General features: G+C 33.8%; 1 protein-coding gene across 4 annotated transcripts in view; it reads right to left on the bottom strand.

Annotated features, from left to right (window-relative positions):
• The window catches only part of SNTG1 (syntrophin gamma 1), an 836,056-nt gene that overhangs the window by 231,495 nt on the left and 579,779 nt on the right, over positions 1 to 24,782 (bottom strand). For all 4 annotated transcript variants that reach the window (XM_076005316.1, XM_076005315.1, XM_076005314.1 and 1 more), the window contains 2 exons: positions 13,534 to 13,616; positions 7,097 to 7,227 (listed from right to left, as the gene is read on the bottom strand). In XM_076005316.1, coding sequence (XP_075861431.1) covers positions 7,097 to 7,227; positions 13,534 to 13,616 — 214 coding nt within the window. The remainder of the gene's footprint in view (positions 1 to 7,096; positions 7,228 to 13,533; positions 13,617 to 24,782) is intronic.

A 24,782-nucleotide genomic window follows, 5' to 3' on the forward strand; every position in this document is an offset into this window, starting at 1 on the left:
AAGTATCAACTAAAGAGGCCCTTCTAAGAGCTGCAAGACAAAAGAAGCAAGTAACATACAAGGGAAAGCCAATTCGAATAACATCAGACTTCTCTAATGAGACTTTACAAGCAAGGAGAGACTGGGGCCCCATTCTCACTCTTTTGAAACAAAACAATGCCCAGCATAGAATCTTATCCCCTACAAAACTAAGCTTCATATATGAAGGAGAAATAAAAACATTCTCAGACAAGCAAAGGCTCAGAGAATTCACCAAGACAAACCAGCCCTACAAGAAGTACTTAAAACAGCGTTACGCACGGAACATCATAATAATAACCCACGAATATAAAAACAACCAAAACCCAAAGATATTAAAGGCCAGATATTACAATGGCTCAAGACAGAAATCATAGCAACAACATCCAACCCAACAGAATGATCAGTAATCTACCTTACCTATCAGTTCTCTCAATAAATGTGAATGGCTTAAACTCTCCACTCAAGGGACATAGGCTGACTAAAAGGATGAGAAAATACAGGCCAAGTATATGCTGTCTTCAGGAAACAAATCTAACCTGCAAGGATGCATATAGACTAAAAGTAAAAGTGGGGAGATCAGTATTCCAAGCAAATAGAAGCCTAAATAAGGCTGGTGTGGCAGTTCTAATTTCAGACGATTTAGTTTTTAAACCAACAAAAGTAGTAAAAGACAAAGAGGGTCATTATATAATGGTGAAGGGCACAGTCCAACAAGAAGAGATAACCATTTCAAATATATATGAACCCAACTTAGGTGCACCCAGATTCATAAAGCAAACCTTACTGGAGCTAAGCAAATGGATTAATAGCAACTCCATAATCACCGGAGATTTCAACACCCCACTGACGGCACGAGACAGATCCTCGAAACAGAAAATTAATAAAGAAATAATGGACTTAAACAAAACTCTAGAACAATTGGGTCTGACAGACATCTACAGAACATTCTACCCAAAAATCACTGAATATACGTTCTTCTCATCAGCTCACGGGACATTCTCTAAGATTGACCATATCCTAGGACACAAAGAAAATCTCAAGAAATTTAAAAAAATAGAAATCATACCATGTACCTTCTCAGATCACAGTGGAATAAAACTAGAAATCAACCCTAACAGAAACTCACATTTCTACACAAAAACGTGGAAATTAAACAACCTCCTACTAAATGATTACTTCATAAATGAAGAAATCAAGACAGAAATAAAAAAATTCTATGAAGAAAATGACAATGGAGAGACAAGTTATCAACTCCTCTGGGATACAGCTAAAGCAGTTCTGAAAGGAAAGTTTATCTCCATAAATGCCTATAACCAAAAGACAAGAAGATCACAAATAGACAATCTAATGAAACGACTCAAAGAGCTGGAAAAAGAAGAGCAGACCAACCCCAAACCCAGCAGAAGAAGTGAAGTCAACAAAATCAAATCAGAACTAAACGAAATTGAAAACAGGGAAGCTATTCAGGAGATTAATAAAACAAAAAGTTGGTTCTTTGAAAAAATAAACAAAATTGACACACCATTGGCTAAGCTAACGAAAAGCAGAAAAGAGAAATCTCTAATAAGCTCCATCAGGAATAAAAAAGGAGATATCACAACTGATCCCAAAGAGATACAAGATACAATTTATGAATACTACAAAAATCTTTATGCACATAAACTGGAAAATGTGGAGGAAATGGACAAATTTCTAGAAACACACAGCCTCCGTAGGCTCAACCAGGAAGAAACAGATTCCCTGAACAGATCAATCGCAACAGCTGAAATAGAAACAGCAATTAAAAATCTCCCTAAAAAGAAAACTCCCGGTCCAGATGGCTTCACACCTGAATTTTACCACATGTACAAAGAAGAACTAGTACCTATCTTGCAGAAACTATTCCACAACATCGAGAAAAACGGAAACCTCCCCGACACCTTTTATGAAGCGAATATTACTCTGATACCAAAACCAGGAAAGGATGCCACAAAAACAGAAAACTACAGACCAATATCCCTAATGAATATAGATGCAAACATTTTCAACAAAATCTTAGCTAACCGAATCCAGACACTTATCAAAAAAATAATCCACCACGACCAAGTGGGCTTCATCCCAGGGATGCAGGGATGGTTCAACATACGCAAATCTATAAATGCAATTCACCACATAAACAGAAGCAAAAACAAAGACCACATGATTCTTTCAATAGATGCAGAAAAAGCTTTTGACAAAATTCAACACCCTTTCATGATACGAACACTGAAGAAGATAGGCATAGAAGGGACATACCTAAAAATGATACAAGCCATATATGACAGACCCATAGCCAACATCATACTGAATGGGGAAAAAGTGAAATCATTCCCACTTAGAACTGAAACCAGACAAGGCTGCCCACTATCTCCACTTCTGTTCAACATAGTGCTGGAAGTCTTGGCTACAGCAATCAGACAGGAAAATGGAATCAAAGGTATCCAAATAGGGGCAGAAGAGATCAAACTTTCACTGTTTGCTGATGATATGATATTGTATCTAGAAAACCCCAAGGATTCAACCAAGAAACTCCTGGAACTGATCAATGAATTTAGTAAAGTCTCAGGATACAAAATCAATACACAGAAATCAGAGGCATTCATATACGCCAACAACAATCTAATTGAGAACCAAATCAAAGACTCAATTCCCTTCACAATAGCAACAAAGAAATTAAAGTTCCTATGAATATACTTAACCAAGGACATAAAAGACCTCTACAGGCAGAACTATGAAACACTGAGGAAGGAAATAGCAAAGGATGTAAACAGATGGAAATCCATACCATGCTCGTGGATCGGCAGACTCAATATCATCAAAATGTCTATACTACCCAAACTGATCTACAGATTCAATGCAATACCTATTAAAATTCCATCAGCATTCTTCACAGATACTGAAAAAATAATTTTACACTTCGTATGGAACCAAAGAGGACCCTGAATATCAAGAGCAATTCTAGGCAACAAAAACAAAATGGGAGGCATTAATATACCAGATATCAAACTATACTACAAAGCTGTAGTAATTAAATCAATATGGTATCGGCATAAAAATAGGAATATTGACCAGTGGAACAGATGTGAGAATCCTGATATAAAACCATCCTCATATAGCCATCTCATCTTTGACAAAGCAGACAAAAACATACGCTGGGGAAAAGAATCCCTTTTCAATAAATGGTGCTGGGAAAACTGGATAGCCAACTGTAGAAGGCTAAAACAGGAACCACACCTTTCACCTCTCACAAAAACCAACTCACACTGGATAACAGACTTAAACCTAAGGTATGAAACTATTAGAACTCTAGAGGAAAAAGTTGGAAACACTCTCCTAGACATCGGCCTGGGCAAAGAGTTTATGAAGAAGTCCCCAAAGGCAATCACAGCAGCAACAAAAATAAATAAATGGGACATGATCAAACTACAAAGCTGCACAGCCAAAGAAATAGTCATAAAAGTAAACAGACAACCTACAGAATGGGAGAAAATTTTTACATCCTATGCATCCGATAAGGGACTGATAACTAGAATATTCTTAGAACTCACGAAAATCAGGAAGAAAAAATCAAATAACCCCATTAAAAATTGGGCAAAGGAATTGAACAGAAATTTTTCTAAAGAAGACAGAAGAATGGCCAACAAACATATGAAAAAATGCTCAACATCTCTAATCATCAGGGAAATGCAAATCAAAACCACAATGAGATATCACTTAACCCCAGTGAGAATGGCCTTTATCAAAAAATCTCCAAACAATAAATGCTGGCGTGGTTGCGGAGAGAGAGGAACACTCCTACAGTGCTGGTGGGACTGCAAACTAGTTCAACCTCTGTGGAAAGCAATATGGAGATACCTTAAAGTAATACAAGTGAGTCTACCATTTGATCCAGCAATCCCATTGCTGGGCATCTACCCAAATGATCCAATGACACTCTACAAAAAAGACACCTGCACTCGAATGTTTATAGCAGCACAATTCGTAATTGCAAGGCTGTGGAAACAGCCCAAGTGCCCATCAATCCAAGAATGGATTAATAAAATGTGGTATATGTATACCATGGATTACTATTCAGCTCTAAGAAACAATGCTGATATAGCACATCTTATATTTTCCTGGTTAGAGCTGGAACTCATACTACTAAGTGAAGTATCCCAAGAATGGAAAAACAAGAACCAGATATATTCTCCAGCAAACTGGTATTAACTGAGTAGCACCTAAGTGGACACATAGGTACTACAGTAATAGGGTATTGGGCAGGTGGGAGGGGGGAGGGGGGCGGGTCTATACATACATAACGAGTGAGATGTGCACCATCTGGTGGATGGTCATGATGGAGACTCGGACTTTTGGGAGAAGGGGGGGAAATGGGCATTTAATGAAACCTTAAAATCTGTACCCCCATAATATGCCAAAATAAAAAATATATATATACATATCATGAAAATATATTAAAATATACCTAAAAATAAAAAATGAAAGAGGAATTAAAGTGTTCTAAATTTCTAACATTTTCTGAAAGAGTCTAAATTATAATGTTTAGGCATTAACTAAAACAATAATAAAAAATATATATGTAACAATCTAATAGAGGGAATATGAAATAATAAAATATATATTTATTAGAAAGAGTAAGGAAATAAAGAAAACAGAACACAAAAGCTAGTATATTGAGAAAAAGGACTTTAAAAAATATTATGTCAACTTTTAGAAAAATGTGGTTTTTTGCAGTCTCTACTGCAAAAAAGAATTAATTTCAAAATGGGTAAAAGACGTAAAATGACACTGCACCAAAGGAGATATACATATGTATACTGATATACACACCTATTAGAATGGTAAAATAAAAGATATCAACAACACTAGACACTGGCCGGAATAAAGAAACTGGGTCACTCATACAAATCAGTGGGAACATAAAATCATACAGTCACTGTGGAAAACAATTTAGCTGCTTCTTAAAAGACAAAGTGTGCCATTATCGTAAACCCAATAGTTGTGATCAAGTATTTTATCAAAGAAATCAAAATGTATATTCCCACAAAAATCTATATACAAATATTCATAGAATTTTTATTTAAAATAGTCAAAAACTAGAAACAACCCAGATGTCCTTTAAAGGATGAATTTTTTAAAGTGTGATACATCTCAACCATGGAATACAACTCAAAAAAAAAAAAAAAACAAAAGGAGTGAACAATCAAAAAATAAAACTACTTGGAAAAATCTTCAGAGAATTATGTTGACTGAAAAAACAGACACATGGACCAATGGAACAGAATAGAGAACCCACAAATGAATCCATGCATTTACTGCCAGCTCATCATTAACAATGGGGCCAAGAACAAATAAACAGCAGTCTCTTCAATAAATAGTGCTTGGAAAGCTGGCCAACTATATGCAAAATAATGAAACTAGAACTCTCTCACCATACATAAAAATCAACTCAAAATGAATTGAAGACTTAAATTTAAGACTTGAACTTATGAAAATACCAGAAAAAAAATCAGAGAAACCCCCAAGACATGGGTTTGGGAAAATTGCTGGTGTAAGATCTCAACAGCACAGGCAACAATCACATGGAATCACATCAAACTAAAAACGTTCTGCACAGCAAAGGAACTAATCAATAAAGGTAAGAGACAACTGAAAGCATGAGAGAAAATATTTGCAAACTATCCATCTGACAAGGAATTAATAATAAGGGATTAATAAATAATAATAAATAATAAATTAATAGCAAAAAAGCCAAATAAGGGATTAATAATTAAATTATAAGAAAACCCAAATAATGCAATTAAAAATGGGCAAAAGATTTGAACAGACATTTCTCAAAAAAAGATACCAATGGCCAATAAATATATGAAAAAATGATGACATCACTAATCATCATGGAAATGCAAATAAAAATTACAGTGAGATATCATCTCACCCTATTTGAAATGGCTTTTATCAAAAAGACAGGCAATAATATACTGGTGAGGATGCAGAGAAAGGGGAACTCTCATACACTGTTGGTGGGAATGTAAAAGTACATTATGGAGAACAGTATGATGATTCCTCGAAAAACTATGACTAGAATTACCATAAGATCCAGAATTTTTACTACTGAGCATATACCCAAAAGAATGGAAATCAATGTGTCAAAAAGACATCTGCACTCCCATGTTTATTGTAGCACTATTCACACCAGTGTAAATAAGGAATCAACCTGAGTGCCCATCAACGGCTGAATGAATAAAGAAAATGTGGTATGTATATATGTGTGTGTGTGTGTGTGTGTGTGTGTATATATATATATATATATATATAATGGAATATTACTCAGCCATAAAAAAGAATCAAATCCTGTCATTTGCAGAAACATAGATGGAACTGGACATCATAATTTAAAGTGAAATAAGCCAGGGTCAGGGAAACAATTATCACATATTGTCAATCATATGTGGGAGCTAAAAAGGTGGATCTCAGGAAGATAGAGAGTAGATTGTTAAGTCACCAGAGGGTGGGAAGGGTAGGGGGTGGGGAAGATGAAGAGAAGCTGATTTATGGGTACAAATACAGAGTCTGATAGAAGAAAGAAGACCTAATGTTAGATACATCAGTAGGACACCTATAGTTTACCATAATTTATTATATATTTCTAAATAGCTAGAAAAGAAGAATTCTAATGGTTCTAGCATAAAGAAAAAACAAATATTTCAAGTGATACATATCCCAGGTATATTGATTTTATCTTTATAAATTATATGAATGTATTAAATTATTACATGTACCCTAAAATTCAGTAAGATTACAGAGTGTAGAACTCCATTCACTGTTCTTGAAATGACAAAACAATATACATGAAGAGTGGATTGGTAGTTGTGGAGATCAGGGAGGTGGTGGGGAGGTGGGCAGGGAGTGCCAGTGCACTTACAGAAGGGCTGCAGGAGGGTGCTTGTGCTGAGGAGCTGTTCGCACAGAACTGGACTGTGCTACAACCAGAAGGCTGGATTATATTAAAAGGTCTCTTTTGTAATTGACAAAAAGTCAGAGCTTAGGAACATGGACTCACCGGCTCAGATCCGTCCCGGGCACATACTGAGAGAAGCGAGAGTGAAGCAGAGGGATGAGTCTGAGATCGCACCACCGCTTTTCCCACCTCAAGCCTGGAGACGTTGGCCACGAGGAACATGATAATGTGTCCTGAAAAGAGTACAAACATTCAGAACTGCTTTTTAAATTTTCTTCTATGTTTTGAATATCTATGTCACAAACCCTGTTCATCTGAGATTTGTTTTTCCTAAATGATCAAAAAGACTTTTATAGAATACCAAGAGAAAAAATCCATACTACTGACACTACAATTGTACTTGTTAAGTCCTTTATTAATAGAATCCTATAAGAAGTGAGAAAGGAATCGCTGAGATAAAGAATGCTAGTGAAAATATATTTTAAAAATGGGGTGGGAAGAAGGAAGAAAAGGATCAAAGTGTGACAGAAGTTTGAATTCATTCAAAAAATTCATTCAAGAATGGGAAAATGGGACAGAACTGTGACTATAATGAAACAGTAAGTGACAAAAATAAAAACAAGCTCTAGTTCATTCATTTAGCCAATTACTTTAGTGTGAAGCACCATTTAAGTGTTTGTAATTTATCAGTTACTTGCAAATATTTTAAATAGAATGAACACACCTATTAAAGAAATTTGCTCATTGTTGACCTTCATGTTTATAAAAAGTTTATACTTTCTTATATTGCTTTAATGTCATGTTGAACCAACTAATGCTGGTTTAAAATGACACATATTTTAAGTTTTTTTAGAATTTTTTTCTGACATAAGAGACTCATATTTGAATAAAATTTTGGCTTTTTCATTTAATATTGACTTTCATTATTTTAACTTCACCTTTGCAATTTCTCTGTAGCACTAGAACACAGAATAATGTTAATGTTTAAGTTGGCATCTGCTGTAAGTGGGTCAAGGCTCAATGACCAGGGAACTCTGGATCTTGTTTCCTCTTTATTCACTAATCAGAGTGATGGTGGTAGAAGGAGATTCTATTTTCATCTAGATGTTAAAACTGTTATCTAAATATTATTAAGCATTACTTCGAATATTAATTTTTTAAATGCTTAGGAAAAGAAAAAAACTAAAGGTTCTATGTCCCTTGGCATTATTTATTATGTTAGTTGTCACAGGTTGTGCAAACAAAAATGTTCTAAGTTTGTGGAGCAGTTAATAACACCTGGAAGGGTGAACTGGCTGAGATTGTTTAGTGAGGAGCCCCTGTAGGTGACCTAATAGGTACCTCAGGCTCTAAGCCACCTGTCCTTTGATGCCAGACAGTTGCTCTGAATGCTTATCCGATGACTATAAAGGCACAAGCCTAGGTTTCATGCTAGTCTTTCCCCGGGCTTCATGTCAGACATTGTAGGTAGTCAGTGCAAGGTCTGGCCTGGGGTCAGTTCCTCTCATCAGATGCTATGGGGGTCAGTTGGAGAGCGATACAACAGGGTAGTGAGGGGTCAGTTTGCAAATCAGAATCGGACCACTTAAGTCTGAATCCCCATTTCCCACCTGACTATCCGTTAACCTAGGGGCAAGTTACTTAAAGTCTCAGTCTTACAATGCCAGTCTTCAAAGCAGGGACAATAATAGTAACAACAGGTAAGATTATAGAGATAATTGAGTGAGAAAGTGCTTAGACTACAGCCCAATGAAAGAGCTTCATGCTATTTTAAATATTTTTAAAAAGCTATTGGAAAATTAACATTGCTCATAACAGCAGGCTGATTAGAAATATAGCTTTGTAGTGGTAAGTAAAATATGGAAAATAACGTAGTTTCAAAAACAATAAGCTTGGATAACAGAGAAAATTACTTCTAATCATGAGACTTCTAGGAAGGACATTCTTACTTATATGAGCAATAGTATTACCTACTGTGACTGCTACTACTGGTGATATTGATAATACTTACCTATATCAATGTTTGCACATTTTACCTAAAACCCTTGCAATATCTCTGAAAGACAAAGCTATTGCTATGTTTATCTTACAGAGGAAAAACTGAAGCTTTTTATTGCACTTTATTATTGCTATCCCACCTTTTCTTCATGAGGGCACATGAGGTAGACTCAGGTAAACACACCAGATTTTTTTGGCTAGGCCAGAGCTGAGTACAGGGATTGGAACTAGCCCAAGTCCCCACAAGCTGCCCTATGACAAGGCCCATATTGGCATGTGGCTGAAACCCACTCCTAGGACCCTGGAGCATAGGTGCAGTGCTGAGAAGTTCTATAGTAAACAATCTAACCAAGGCATTCAGCCAGCAAATGATAGCCCCAGGATTCACTCAGAGGGACACCTCTCTGACTCCAGAGCCAACAAATCCATCTCAGCACAACATTTAACCCTCATAATCAGAGGGAAACAATGAAAGGAATAATTCAGGTTTTTTACTTGATTATTCACACTTTTATTGTATAATTTTAGGCATATTATTTAAATATGGTTCCTCATCTTTCATAAAACATAATAAATAACTCCTCTCACATTTTATGTTCCATGAACGAATGGGATAGAAAGTGTCAAAGATAATAAAAGGCATAAGCAATGAAATATTGAGGACAATGACAATCACTAGCAGGTGAGTATAACTTTAACAAATAATATTGACAGATTTCATAGATTGACAGGTATGAAAATATATGCAGCCATGGACATGTCTTTGTTGTAGCATTTTGACTTGATGCCTTTCTGTAGCAAAGTTATAAATGTATCACTTTCTTTTATGTTTCTTCCTTGTAAGAAATACGAAACAAGTCCCACTTGTTTGTTTGACTTATCAGGGTTGATGTATTTCATGTAATAGACCTGTTATTTATAGTAGAATACCTACAATTCATTAAGGAATTTCTATCCTTATTTAATTATATAAATATAAATTTGCTTTTTAATCTTTTTATTGGAATACTAGTCAGAACTATTTGGATTGTATAAAGGTAATCTAAAAGCAAAATGCAAAATCATTTTTAGAGAATCATGACTATTTTTCAAAAGCTTTCTACAATGTCAAGAATGTTGCTTCCCAAAATATTAATAATGTGAATGGAAAAAGCAGTATTTATGAACTCTTTACTTTAAAATAGACTCTTTTCCCAAAACTTAACACAGAACACACAATATCCTCAAGAACAATTATCTTACCAAAATGGAATTACCTGCAGGGCAATGTGCTGATCCCCCTTTTGTTAAGGATTTGGCATGAAAAGTATTTGTTAAAGGTGTACAGTTAAGAAAACATTTCTCAGAATCTGGTTAGTTGATTACCTGAATCAGAGTCTTCCAGTGAGCCCAAAACACACTCCTTTTCTCCATCTCTGGAGAGAAATTCAGTGCGTCTGGGCTGAGACTCAGTTCATGTCTTGGTTGGCAAAACAGGTGATTCTTATATACTCTAAAATTGGTGACCTCATGTCTTTAGAAGAACTAGATTATATTTTATTTAGGATGGTGGAGTGGTATTAATATATTATAAGCTTTTATTTTCTCTTATATGTATAACACTGCCATAAAGCGTGGTAAGGATATATCAGAAAACTAAAATAGTATCTACTTACTCAAATTTGCTTCAAAGCCAGGCATAGGAAATAAAAAGGGATTTCCTAAGCCCAGAATACAAACTGAGGATTTGGATATATTAGAGAATCAAATGTTTCTCTTAAAGAGACTGAGTGGTCTATAATATGCAAAGATTCTGTAGAAAATTTGCTTAACAATGTATTTTTCCTTCCAAGGGCCCACTGTCCATTGTTATTTCATAATGGGTCAGAAGAAAACTTGTCTCTGACTTTTCCTAATTTTGTAAACCTCTGAGTACAGATGTTCTCTACTCTCTACTCCTGCGTCAAAGCTTAGTCAAGATACAGACGAGAACACGTGGGCAAACACTGGCTGCACAAGTCTGTATGATGTGGTTGCGATTGAGGATCAACGCTCCTGTATAGGTAAAGAGCATCCATTTTCTGTTGGTAGTCTCTCAAATTCTGCTGATTTCAGTTAAGTCAGATTTTCGAAGTCTCCATTGCTCTTGTCTGTTACTACAATGCTGCTATCCATTGTAGTTGATTGTATGCATCTGCCTACAGAGCTGGATTTTTTAATTTGTTGGGTCAGGGACCATAATTAACATCTTCCCCAAAGCACCAAAAGGAGTGTTTCCACAGAGTAGACTCTCAATAAAAGTTCATTTAATCCCTATGCATTGAATTTTTAAATTTATTTTGAATACACTTTATCTGAATGTATATTTTTTTATTTAGTTTTTATTTCAGAATATTATGGGGGCATATGATTTGATTCATATTCTCTAAAATATAATAAAGACTTTTAATTTCCTTATACTGAAATAACTTCTGCAACATCAAAAGAATGTTCAATTCTAATGCTAAAAATGAGAAAAAAATGTGCCTCTTGAAAATGAAAAGACTAGCTCCAGTATGAAAAAAATCTGACAATTGGTTTTTTGAATGTTATACAACAGGATTTATTTGGAGTAGTCATGTTATAGAATTACTGAGTGATTTTCTTGCTCTAATTATAGCTTTCTGCAGGAAGAAATTATTCCATAGATGCTTTTCTATATGCCAATGGAATGAGTTATAAACAAACCTGAATGATCTCTACCCTTAGACCTTCCACCTGGACTCCTCATGTTTATAGAGAGTAGAACAAAAGCATTACCAAACAGTTTTCTCCCAATCTGAAGCATGGTAGCCTTTGTTCTTGCCTTAGCGCAGAGCTAGGATGGAGCTCCTTGTGTGAGTGACATGCACAGGGGAAATTCTCAGAAGAGACCAGTGGAAACTGAGGGAAACAGGCAATGTGGTGGCCACACCCTGGCTAAAGGTCAGGGTTCTTCAAGGGAGGCCTCCATCTCATCTGCCGTAGCCCTGGGGGCGCCTGCCTTTGCCCTCGTCACTAAGGCACACTTGGAGTTGAGGAAAGAAAGCTCTGCTTGCCAGGCAAAGGGATCAGCTGTGAATGGTGGCAGCCAACACTCACAGACACTGGGACAGGTGCACCAGTGTGGTGAAGGGAATGGAAGGGCATCGAAGTATCATCTGGATTGGAAGGCAAGAAGGTGGGCAAAGCGATTACAAAAGTGAGAGGTAAAAAGTGTGGTTGGAGACTGTAAGTCTATAGAAATGAGAAGGAAGTCTATAGAATTGAGAAGGAAGCTGATAGGAGTGTGTGTGCGTATATATATATATACATATATATGTACACACACACATATATACACGCACACACACATACACACACACATTTTCTTAGCAGGAAATAAATGTTTAAGTCACTTGGATCTTGTCATGTTCTGAAGATCCGTGTTTTAAATGTGCAACTAATTATTTCTCTGGTAAGAAAAATTTTTAAAAAGGCCAGATAAAATATATGCAGATGCGGTTGGTTTTAGAAAATATCCTTACATTTGTGCAGATAACCTTTGGTCTTGCCAAGTGTTCCTATTCATGAGGAAAAACAAAGTAGAAAACTTGAAGATCTAAGGCACTCGGATAAGGGATAATACTGGGGCCACTGGGTACAATGATGGTCATTCAGGCCTGAAGATATTCCAAAGGAGTACTTCGAAATAAAATGCCACAATTTGGAGAGGAATTTCAAATGCAAGATGAATCACATAAGTCAGAAGAAAAAGCTGTATGCCTTCCATATCCCAATAGGTAGTACGTATCCCAATAGGTAGTATAAAATTCTGCTCAAGGTCTTGTTAGATCTACATATAACTAAAGAGAATTGTGTTGTCATTAGAACATGTGAATATTTTGAAGGGTAAAATATAAGAAATTTAAAAATGTTTATAATAGTATGAAACCTCAAAAGTCTGAGTAGAAAAGAAAAATTAAAATGGTATTGAATGTCTATAAAACAAACATGTTAATTTTATCTTTTATTAAATACATGTATAGTTTAAAATTCATTACATTTGAACATAACGTATAGATTTCTCACTTTGCAGTAATTCCGTGGTATGCATAAAGACTAAGAAATCCTCACAAACAGCAAATTAAATAGCTACTTTTAGCTAAGTAATTTCAAAAAAAAAATAATAAAAATAATATCAAAGAGTTTAAAGCATGAAATCACATATAATATGCAACGTTCTAAAATGATTATATGATACCATGCACGACTTCCCCCAGTTAAGAGTATCCATAGTTTACTACATACAGACCTGACAGGAGAAACGTGGCATGAAAAATGACTGACCTACTTATTTTTCCTTTCTGGTTCATCGTAATAATTAAGCTACGATGCAACCAAGGATTTCATATCTATAAGATAAATCAGATTCGAAGTTTTTTTCAAACTATAAATAAACATATTTATATTTAGTTATATGTGTACATATATGTGATGTATATTCATCTTGAGTTTTCTGTGCTAGCGCCTTATTAATCTGAACTATTCCTGGGTCATCTTACTGTATTGTTGGGGTGGTAGTTGAGATGCAAGCCACTGTCACAGAGAGGAGAGGAGGTGCCGCTGCTCTGATCACTCGGAGCACCTGCAGGAGACAAAGCCATGACATCGCTCTGGTTAGAATGCCACGACACTGCAGACCAATACATGTACATTAAAGTGTCAAGGTAACTCAATAATATCAAGTAAATCAGGTACCAAAGTAAAACTTTATTTTACTATATCAATGCCAGAGTGTTGTAAGTAAGCCAAGTGACTACAGGTACTGGGGCACTAAAACAGACTCACAGATTATTTGTCTTTGATTTCAGAAACACTAAGGCATTATTAAGGAAAATGTGCAATCTTATAAAAAGTAATATGTTTTTCATTTTCCAAAGTGGCCTATACTTATAAACCATACTTATAATAGTGTAAGATTTTTTTTTTTTTGTCTGCAAGGCTCTCTTTACTATCATGTTTTAACCTACTGGCAAATCCTCTTTGAAAAACATAATTTTCCATGACACAAAAACATGTGTATGTGCTCTGTCTTTACAAGTGCTCTTGGCATATGCTCAAGAACTCAGTGAAGCTATATAATTTTGTGAAATTGCAATGATAAATTTCATATTAGATCCTCATGAGAAACCTATTAATATCTATTTTTAAAGATGAGTAATGTGTATCTTAAATTTGTAATTTTCCAAGATTTCACAATTTAGTAAATATTGGAGTCAGTATTACAATTAATTTTTTTGACTTCTGATGACTTGCTTTTTCTAAAGAAATTTTTTGTACTTGCTAATATTGATTAATATTATCTGTAAGTTTGACTTCCAAATATTATTTGAAAGATTATACTTAAATTCAAGCATCATATGTCATAGGGAACAACTACTAACAAAATAACCCATGTACTCAAAAAACAAATAATTTTTTCTTCTCTTTTATAATTCTAAAATTCTATAGTTTCCCTGGTACTAAGAAGGGGATCATAGGCTTTATTGGTATGTTAGCTTGAACACAGTTTTTATACTCTTCAAAGCTTAAGGACATTACACTTTGTTTTAGCTACTTTTTCTTGTAAACTTTATCTGAATTATTAAGGAAAATGTCCAACCTTATAAAAAATACTTCTCTTTTCTGAAATAACATGTTTGATATATACATATTACATTAAAACATGTCCATTTTGAACTGAATAAAATGAAAACACATGTCAATTTCTGTGAATGAATCATAATCAGTCATTTGAGTGAAATTTAAACACTTAATGTAAACACAAAAAGAAGGCAGGAGTCAACTCAATGACCGTGCGTGCATCTTAAGAAGGTAGTAATAGAACAGCAAATTAAACCAAACTAAATAGAAGGCAGAAAAGAAATGAAATAGGAAACAGAAAATAATAGGAAAATTAACCAAGACAAACATGAGATGTCTGGAAAGATTAATAAAATAGTTAACCCCATAACAAAAATAATCTAGAAAAAAGATAAAGAAAATACAAATTAATGTCAGGAATGAAAAAGCAGTCATTACTGAAAGCTAACAGATATTGAAAAAAATAATGAAAGCATATGATAAACAACTTTATGTAAATAAAGTGAAAACTTAGTTGAAATAAACAAATACCTTAAAAAAATAACCAAAACATACAAAAGAAGAAACAGAGTATCAAAATAATCCTATATTCGTTTAAGAGATTAAATGTATATAAAAGAAAAATTATAGTTCTGGGTTCAAGTTGCTTCTCTGGAAATTTATTAAATTATTTAAGAAAGAAATATTATCACTATAAAATAGATTCTTCCTGGAAATAGAAAAAGAGTTACCACTTTACAACTTCTATGAAGACATGAAAAACCTGCTCACTATACCCTACTAAACGTTATGAGAAAAGTACAAATGATGCCCCTCATGAACATAGATAAGGGAATGTCTTTATAATACCTTAGCAAATTGAATCTAGTAATGTAAAAAAAAAGACAACATTACGTTATAATCAAGTGGTGTTTATCCTAGGAACAGAAGTTTGTTTTGACATTCAAAATCAATCTTTAAAAATTCACCATATCAAAAGACAAAAGAAAGAAAATATACACTTAATATTTCAATGTAGATACCAAAAATGTAAGAGAATTCTACATCAACTTATGTTAAGACACAAAGAGCAAAAAATAATAATAATAATAATTTAGTTTTCTATGAGTAGAGTAGGAATAGTGTACTTCCTCTACCTGATAAAGGGTATCTGTGAACACCTACATTAATAGTATTAATAAAAGGCTGGGCTTCCCCCTTCCCCTTAATATCAGTAGCAAGAAAAGGATATCTACTCTAAACACTTTATTCAGTATAAAGTGGAGGTCCTAACTATTTAAACAGACAAATAAAAGGAATTAAAGAAATTTAGATTGGAAAGGAAGAAGCAAAATTCATTATTTTCAGATGACATCACTGTATATGTAGAAAATGTAAAGAATGTACAAAAATCCTATTAGCATTAATAAGAAAATTAACCTACATTTGCAGCATGTCAATATATAAAAATAAAATGTATCTTTATGTGCTGGCATTTACAATACACTAAAAAACATAAATTACATGGAAATAAATTTAATGAAAAATATACAATAATTGCACATTGAAAAACACTGAAAAATGTGAATAGAGTTGCTTTTCATGAAGGAGCAAAGAGAGTGGTTTCTTAAGATAGAATATACTCCTGGCAAAGATGCTGTGAACATCCTTGAAATGACAACAAAGGATTCAGAATATGACGTAAAATTAGTGTATACAGAAGTGGCAGGGTTTGAGAAGACTGTCTCCAATTTTGAAAGAAATTCATTGTGTGTAAAATACTACCAAAGAGCTTCACATGTTTTAGAGAAATCTTTCATGAAAGGATGAGTCAATAGATATGGCAAATTTCATTGTTGTCTTATTTTTAAAAGTTGTCCCCAGCCACCTCAATCTTCAGCACGACCCTGATCAGTAAGCAGCCACCAACATCAAGGCAAAAGCTTCCTTCAGCAAGTAAATTATGACTCACTGAAGTCTCAGATGATCATTACCATTTTCTAGAAATAAAGTATTTTTAAATTAAGTTATGCACATTTTTACAGACACAATACTATTGAACATTTAACAGACTACAGTATAGTGTAAACATAACTTTTATGTGCTGAGAAGGCAAAACATTTGTGTGACTTGCTTTATTGTGATATTCACTTTGTTGTAGTATTCTAGAATTGAACCTGCAATATATCCAAGGTATGCCTTGTATATGATGTCTACCAGAGACTCACTTTAAAGACACACATAGGCTGACACTGAAATGATAGAGAAAAATAATTCATGCAAATGGTAACCAAAAGAGAGTAGAATGGTCATGATTATTCCAGACAACATAGAATTTAAGTCAAAATCTGTCACAAGAGACAAACAAGGACATTATATAAAAGTAAAAGGGTCACTTCACCAAGAAGATATAACAGTCATAAACATATATCCATCTAATAGTAGAGCACCCAAATATATGAATCAAATGTCGACAAAATTAAAGGAAGAGAAAAATGACACAATAATAGAAGTTAAGTACTCAACTTCTGATAATCTATAGAACTACAAAGAAGAAACACAGGGGAATAAAGGACTTGGACAATACCTATAGACCACTTTGACTTAAAATATACAGAATATTCCACCCAACAACAGTAAAATGCACTTCTTCTCATGTGCACAAGAAATATCCTCCCTAATAGTTCATATATTAAGTCACAAAATAAGTCTTAGCAAATTTAACAATATTGAAATCTTACCAAGCATCTTTTCTGATATAATGGACTAAAACTTGAAACCCATAGCAGAAAGACAATTGGGTAATTCACAAATATATGGAAATTAAACAAGACACTTCTGAACAATCAATGAGTCAAAGAAGAAATCACAAGGGAAATTTTTAAATATCTTGAGATTTTTCAAGATGGCTGACTAGAGATATTGAATGCTAATTCCCCTCAGAATGAAGAATGAAAGTTTTTACAAGATAATAATTATTACCTGAGTGGAATACTGAGGGAAGAGTCCCAGAACCTATCAGAGAACCTAGAGGAAGAAGCTGGGGCATAGAAAAATAAGAAAGCAAGAGTTTGGCAGAAATTGACTACTAAGGAACTTGTAGTCCTACAGAAAGGGTAGGTGCAGGTGGTTTTTGTTCTCTTCACCCCTGCAGTAGACTGCTGGCTTCAAACTTCTGGAAAGTCCCCTCTTCCCTCACAAGCCCGAGGAGTCCTGTTGGCAGTTATTTTGGAACTTCTTGAGGGCAGAGCACTGGGCTGCCAGCAGGTGCAGGGTCATTCACCTACCCCTGCGACCTGAGCTGAGGCAGCAGCTGTCATGCTGTTCACTCACTAACCATGGCCCTCTGTCCTGCATAGGGAATCTCAGTCTTTGTGCCTGCTCATCACTGGATCCCCTGTAAACAGTTCCAAGCAACTGCTTGGACTACAGCAACTGCCCTAGAGGTCTGACCTGCAGCGGGGCTGCCCCTAGGGGAAGGGTGAGTGCAGTATGAGAAGATACTTGGTATGATTTCATCTTTTTAAAAATTCATTGCAACCTGTTTTGTGGCCAAGCATATGGTCCATTTTGGAGAATGTTATATGTGTATATGAGAATAATGTATATTCTAGAATTGTTGGGTAGAAGGTTCTGTAAATGTCTATAAGTCCATTTGGCCTACAGTCCAGTTTAAGTCCCAATAAAAGGATCAATGTAACAAGAAGATGTAACAATCTAAACATATATGCACTGAACACTGGAACACACAGATTCATGAAACAAGTACTACTTAACCTATTTAAAGATATACCAGGAGTATGATAATAATGAGAGATTTCAACACCTCACTGACAGCATTAAACAGATCATTGAGACAGAAAATCAACAAAGAAAATTGGGGCTTCTTCCAAAAAGAACTCTCAAAATTACACAAATGCTTGAAAATTCAACACTTGCTCCTAAGTGATTTGGGGTAAACGAGGAAATTGAGGTAAATGAGGAAGAAATATTTTTTTAAAATTTGAAATACATATAAACAGAGACACAATATATCAAAACCTTTGGGATATAGCAAAAGCAGTGTTTAGAGCGGAGTTTAAAGCAATAGATGTCTACATCAAAAAAATAGAAAGATTTCAAATTAACAACCCACTCTCACACCTCAAAGAGCTATAACCCAAACGCAAAGATATAGCAGAAGAAAAGAAATAACAAAGATCAGAGTGTAACTAAATAAAACTGAAACCTCCCCCAAATTACAAAGAATCAACAAAATAAAAAGAAGTATCTTTAGAAAATTGATAGATTGCTAACTAGATTAATGAAAAAAGAGAGATGATTCAAATAAGTGCATCAGAAATGATAAAGGTAACAGTACAAAAGATGGCACAGAAATACAAAAGGTCATTAACGACTGCTATGTGCATCTCCACACACACACACACACACAAATTAGAAAACTTAGAGGTAATAAATAAGTTCCTGGAAACATACAACCTCCCAATCTTGAACCAGGAAAAAATAGAAATCCTGAACAGACCAATAATGACTAGTAAAATGTTATCGGTAATAAAAAAGAAATCTCCCATTAAAAAAAAAACACACACAAAAAAACTCAGGACCAGATGGATTCAGAGCCAAATTTTAACAGATGTACCAAGAAGAACTGGTACTAATGCTACTGAAACTGCTCCAAAAAATTGAGGAGGGAATCCTCCCTAACTCATTCAGTGAAGCCAGTATGATCCATACATAATAGCCAAACAAGCACACAATAATGGCAAAAAAAAAAAGAAATCTACAGACCAATATCCCTGATGAAGATAAATGAAAAATATTAGCATATCCAACAGCACATCAAAAAGATAATACACCAGAATCAAGTGGGCTTGATTCCAGGGATGCCAGGATGGTTCAAGATGAGCAAATCAATAAATGTGATTTACAACATAAACAGAATAAAAATCAAAAACCATATAATAATCTCAGTAGATACAGAAAAAAGAGTAAAATTTAGCATCCCTTCAAGATAAAAACCCTCAACAAACTAGGTATTGAAGGAGCATACCTCAAAATAATAAACACCATATACAACAAACCTATAGCCAACAACATACTGAATGGTGAAAAGTTAAAAGCATTCCCCCTAAGAACTGGAACAAGACAGGTATTCACACTTCCACTACTTTATTTAATATAATACTGAAAGTCCTTGCCAGAGCAATCAGGCAAGAGAAAGAAAAAAAAAAAAAAAAGGCAAAGAGGAAGTCAAATTATCTGTGTTGGCTGATGACATTATCTTATAATTAGAAAACTCTAAAATCTCCTCCAGAAGACTCCTAGATAAGATAAATGACATCATTGAAGTTTCAGGATATAAAATCAACATTAAAAAGTCAGTAACACCTCTATATACAAATAATAACCAATATGAAAACCAAATCAAGAACCAATCCCATTTATAATAAGTACAAAAAAATAAAATACATAGGAATACATTTAACCAGTGAGGTGAAATTTCTCTGTAAGGAGAACTACAAAACACTGATGAAAGAAATTGTAGATGACAAACAAATGGAAAAACATCTCATGTTCACAGATTGGAAGAATCAATATTATTAAAATGACCATATCTCCCAAAGAAATCTATGGATTCAACACAATTATATCACATTACCAACAATCATTTTTCAGGGAATTAGAGAAAACTAATCCTAAAATTCATATGAAACCACAAAAATCCCAAATAGCCAAAGCAATCCTCTGCCAAAAGAACAAATATGGAGGCATAACATTACTCGACTTCAAATTATACTGCAATGTTATACTAACCCAAATAGCATAGCACTAGTATAAAAACAGATACTTAGATCAATGGAACAACATAGATAACCCAGAAATAAAACTATATATCTATACCAATTGATCTTTGACAAATTCAACAAAATATACACTGAGGAAAAGATACCTTTTTCAATAAATGGTGCTGGGATAATTGAACAGCCATATGTAGAAGATCCATATCTCTCATCATATACAAAAATTAACTCAAGATGTATTGAAGACTTAAATGTAAAACCTGAAACTATAAAAATTCTAAAGAAAACCTTGGAAAAACTATTCTGCTCATTGGCATAAGCATAGAATTTATGACCAAGTCCTCAGAAGCAAACACAACAAAAACAAAAATAAACAAATAATACTCTACTAAACTAAAAAGTGTCTGCACACCAAAAGAAATAACAGAGTAAAGAAAAATCCTACTATTTAGGTGAAAATATTTACAAACTATGTATCTGACCAAGGACTAATATCTAGAATCGATAAGGAACTCAAACAATTCAACAGGCAAAAAAAATACCCCATTAAATGGCAGGAAAAGAACATGAACAGACATTTTTTTAGAAGAAGATATACAATCAGACAACAAACATGAAAAAATGCTCAATATCACTAATCACCAGATAAATAAAATTTAAAACTACAATGAGATATCATCTTATACCAGCCAGAATGGCCATTACTAAAAAGTGAAAAAACTATAGATGTTGGTGAGGCTGCAGAGAAAAGGGAATGTTTATACACTGTTGCTAAGAATATAAATTAATATAACTTCTATGAAAAACAGTATAGAAATTTCTCAAAGAACTAAAGAGAGAAATACCATTTGATCCAGCAATGAAATGAAAAACACATCATTATATTATCCAGCAATCAAATGAAAAAGCATCATTATATTATAAAACATTACATATATATATATGTGTATATATGTATATATATATATATATATATATATATATATATAACATCAAATGTTTATTGCACCACAATTAACAGTATCTAAGTCATGGAATCAACCTAAGTGTTCATCACTGGATGACTGGATGAAGAAAATGTGGTGTGTGTGTGTGTGTGTCTGTGTGTCTGTGTGTGTGTGTCTGTGTGTGTATGCTATGAAATACAACTCAAACATAAATAAAAATAAATTCATGTTTTCTTGTAGCAACATGTTTAGACCTAGAGGCCATTATCCTAAGTGAATTAACAATATAAAAGCAATACTGCATGTTTTCACAAAAGGTGGGATGGTGGAGGAAGGTGAGAGATGAAAAATACCTGTTGTGTACAATGTACACTATGTGGGTTATGGGCATACTAAAAGTACAAACTTCACCACTATGCAATACATCCATGTAACAAAACTGCACTTATACTCCCTAAATCTATAAAAATAAAAGAAATAAGAAACAAATAAAAAATATCTTTAGACAAATGAAAATGAAACATAGCCTATCAAAATATATGGAATGCAGCAAATACATTACTAAAAGGGGAATTTTTACTAGTAGGCATCTGTATTTTAAAACACTACATTACAAAAGAAAGACCCCAAATTGCAAACTAACTTTCAGCTTCCACGAACTAGGGGAAAGAAAGCTAAACCCAAAGTTAGCAGGAGGAAGGAAATAATAAAGATTAAAGCAGAAATAAATGAAATAGAAAATAGAAAAACAATATAGAAAGAGAAACCGAGATATTTTATCAATGATATTGACAAAACCTTAGGAAGACTAAGAAAAAAAAAGAGAGCACTCAAATGAAAATTAGAAATAAAAGTGTAGATATTACAACTCATGCCACAAAATTAATAGGTATCATAAGAGCCTAATATGGGCAATTATATGTCGAAATAGGATAACCTACAAAAAATGGATAAGGTTCTTGAAAAACACAATTGACCAATACTGATCAGAAAGAAATAGAAAACGTAAGCAGATATATAACTAGTAAGGAGATTTAATCAGAAACCAAATATCTCAGGAATGAAACAGAAAATAAGACCAGAGTGCTCAACTGGAGAGCTCTACCAAAAATTTAAAGAATAATTAATACCAATTATTTTCAAATTATTCTAAAACAATTAAAGAGGGAACACTTTCAAACTCAAGGCCAGCATTACCCTGACACCAAATCAGACAAAGATACTGCAAATAAGACAACTACAGACCAATGTGTCTGATGCATAATGATGCAAAAATCCTCAATGAAATACTAGAAAACTGAGTTCAACAACACATAAAAACATGAGCAAGTGTGATCAACTTCTGAAATGCAAGGATGATTCAATATAAAAAAAAATCTATCCAAGTAATACACCACACTAACACAATAAAGAAAAAAGACTATATAATCACTTCAATTGATGCAGAAAAGGGCATTTGAAAAAATTCAACATCCTTTCACAATTAAAATAAACTTCACAACCTATAAATAGAAGGAAATTACCTTAACGTAATAAAGGCCATATATAAAAATCCCACAGCTAACCTTATACTGAATGATAGAAAATTGAAATCTTTCCCTCTAAAATCATGAACAAAGCAAGGATGCCCACTCTTGGCTCTTCTGTTTAACATAGTACCTGATGTCCTACCCAGAGCAATTAGGCAAGAATAAGAAATAAAACTCATCCAAATTCAAAAGAAGAAATAAAATTATCTGTTTGCAGATGACATGACCTTATATTAATACGTAGAAACCCCTCAAGAGTCCACAAAAAATGTTAGAACTAACAAATTTAAGAAAGTTGAAGAATAGATAATTAACATACAAAAATCAGTTGTGTTTCTATTCACTAACAATTAACAATCAAAATAGGAAATTAAGGAAATAATCCCATTTACAATAGCATCAAAAAGAATAATACAATTAGAAATAATTTAAACCAAGGAGGTGAAAGTCTTATACACTAAAAACTACAAAGCATTGTTGAGACATTAAAGATGACACAAGTAAATGGAAAGGCATCCCATGTTGATGGATTAGAAGGGTTAATCATGTTAAAATGTCCATACCAGCCAATACAATCTCTAGGCTTAATGCAATTCCTGTTTCTGTATCAGTGGCATTATGTTATAGAGATAGAAAAAAAATCCTAAAGCTAATAAGGAACCTCAAAGGATCTTTAATAGCCAAAAACTTCTTGAGAAAGAAAAGCAAAGCTGGAGGCTTTATATTTTCTGATCTCAAAATATATTCCAAAGCTACGGTAATGAAAACTGTGGTACTGACATTAAGGCAGGCCTATGGACCTAGAGAACAAAATGAGAGCCCAGAAAGTAACCCTCAATATATGATCAAATGATCTTCAACAAAGATGTCAAAGCCACACTATAAGAAATGAATTGTCTCTTCAACAAATTATGTTGGGGAAACTGGGTATTCACATGCAAAAGAATAATTTTGGTCACTTATCTTATACTATATATAAAAATTGACTCAAAACAAATTAAAGACTTAAACATTAGACTTGAGCCTATAATATTCCTAGAAGAAAATTTAGGGCAAATTTTTATGACATTGGATTTGGCAATGATTTCCTAGATATGACACCAAAAATGCAGGCAACAATAGCAAAACAGACAAAGGTGACTGTGGAAGAATTAAAAATTTTGTGAAGCAAAGAAATCAATCAACAGAGTGAAAATGCAACCTATGAAATGGGAGAAAACATTTCAAACCATATCTCTGATAATTAGATAATATCCAGAATATATAAATAATTCTTACAACTCAACAACAAAAACAAAACAAATAACCAGATTAAAAAATAGACAAAGTAGTTGAATAAGCATTTCTTAAAAGAGTTATGCAAATGGCCAAAAAGTATATGAAAATATGCTCAACATCACTTATTCTCAGGGAAATTCAAATCAAAACCACAGTCATATATCACCTCACAACAATTAGCACAGCCATTATCAAAACAAAGCAAAACAAAAGACAGAAAATCACAAGTGTTGGAGAGGATGTGGATAAATTGGAAACGCCGGCATGTTGCTGGATATTTTAAATGGTGCAGCTCCTATAGAAAACAGCATGTCCATTATTCAAAACATTTTAAAAATGGAATAACCATATGATCCAGCAATTCCCCTTCTGGGTATATATCCAAAATAACTGAAAGCAGGTTGTGAAAGATAATCATTGCAGATTTATTCATAATAGTCAAGAGGTGGAACCAACCTAAATGTTTGTTGATTGATGAATGGTTGACAAAATGTAATATACACATAAAACAGAATATTATTCAGCCTTAAAAAGGAACAAAATTCTATCATTTCCTACAATGTGGGCGAGTGTTGAGGACATTAAGTGAAATAAGCTATTCATAAAAAGACAAATACTATATTATGCCACTTGT

This window comes from Microcebus murinus, chromosome 7 (assembly GCF_040939455.1).
Source record: "Microcebus murinus isolate Inina chromosome 7, M.murinus_Inina_mat1.0, whole genome shotgun sequence".
Lineage (NCBI taxonomy): Eukaryota > Metazoa > Chordata > Mammalia > Primates > Cheirogaleidae > Microcebus > Microcebus murinus.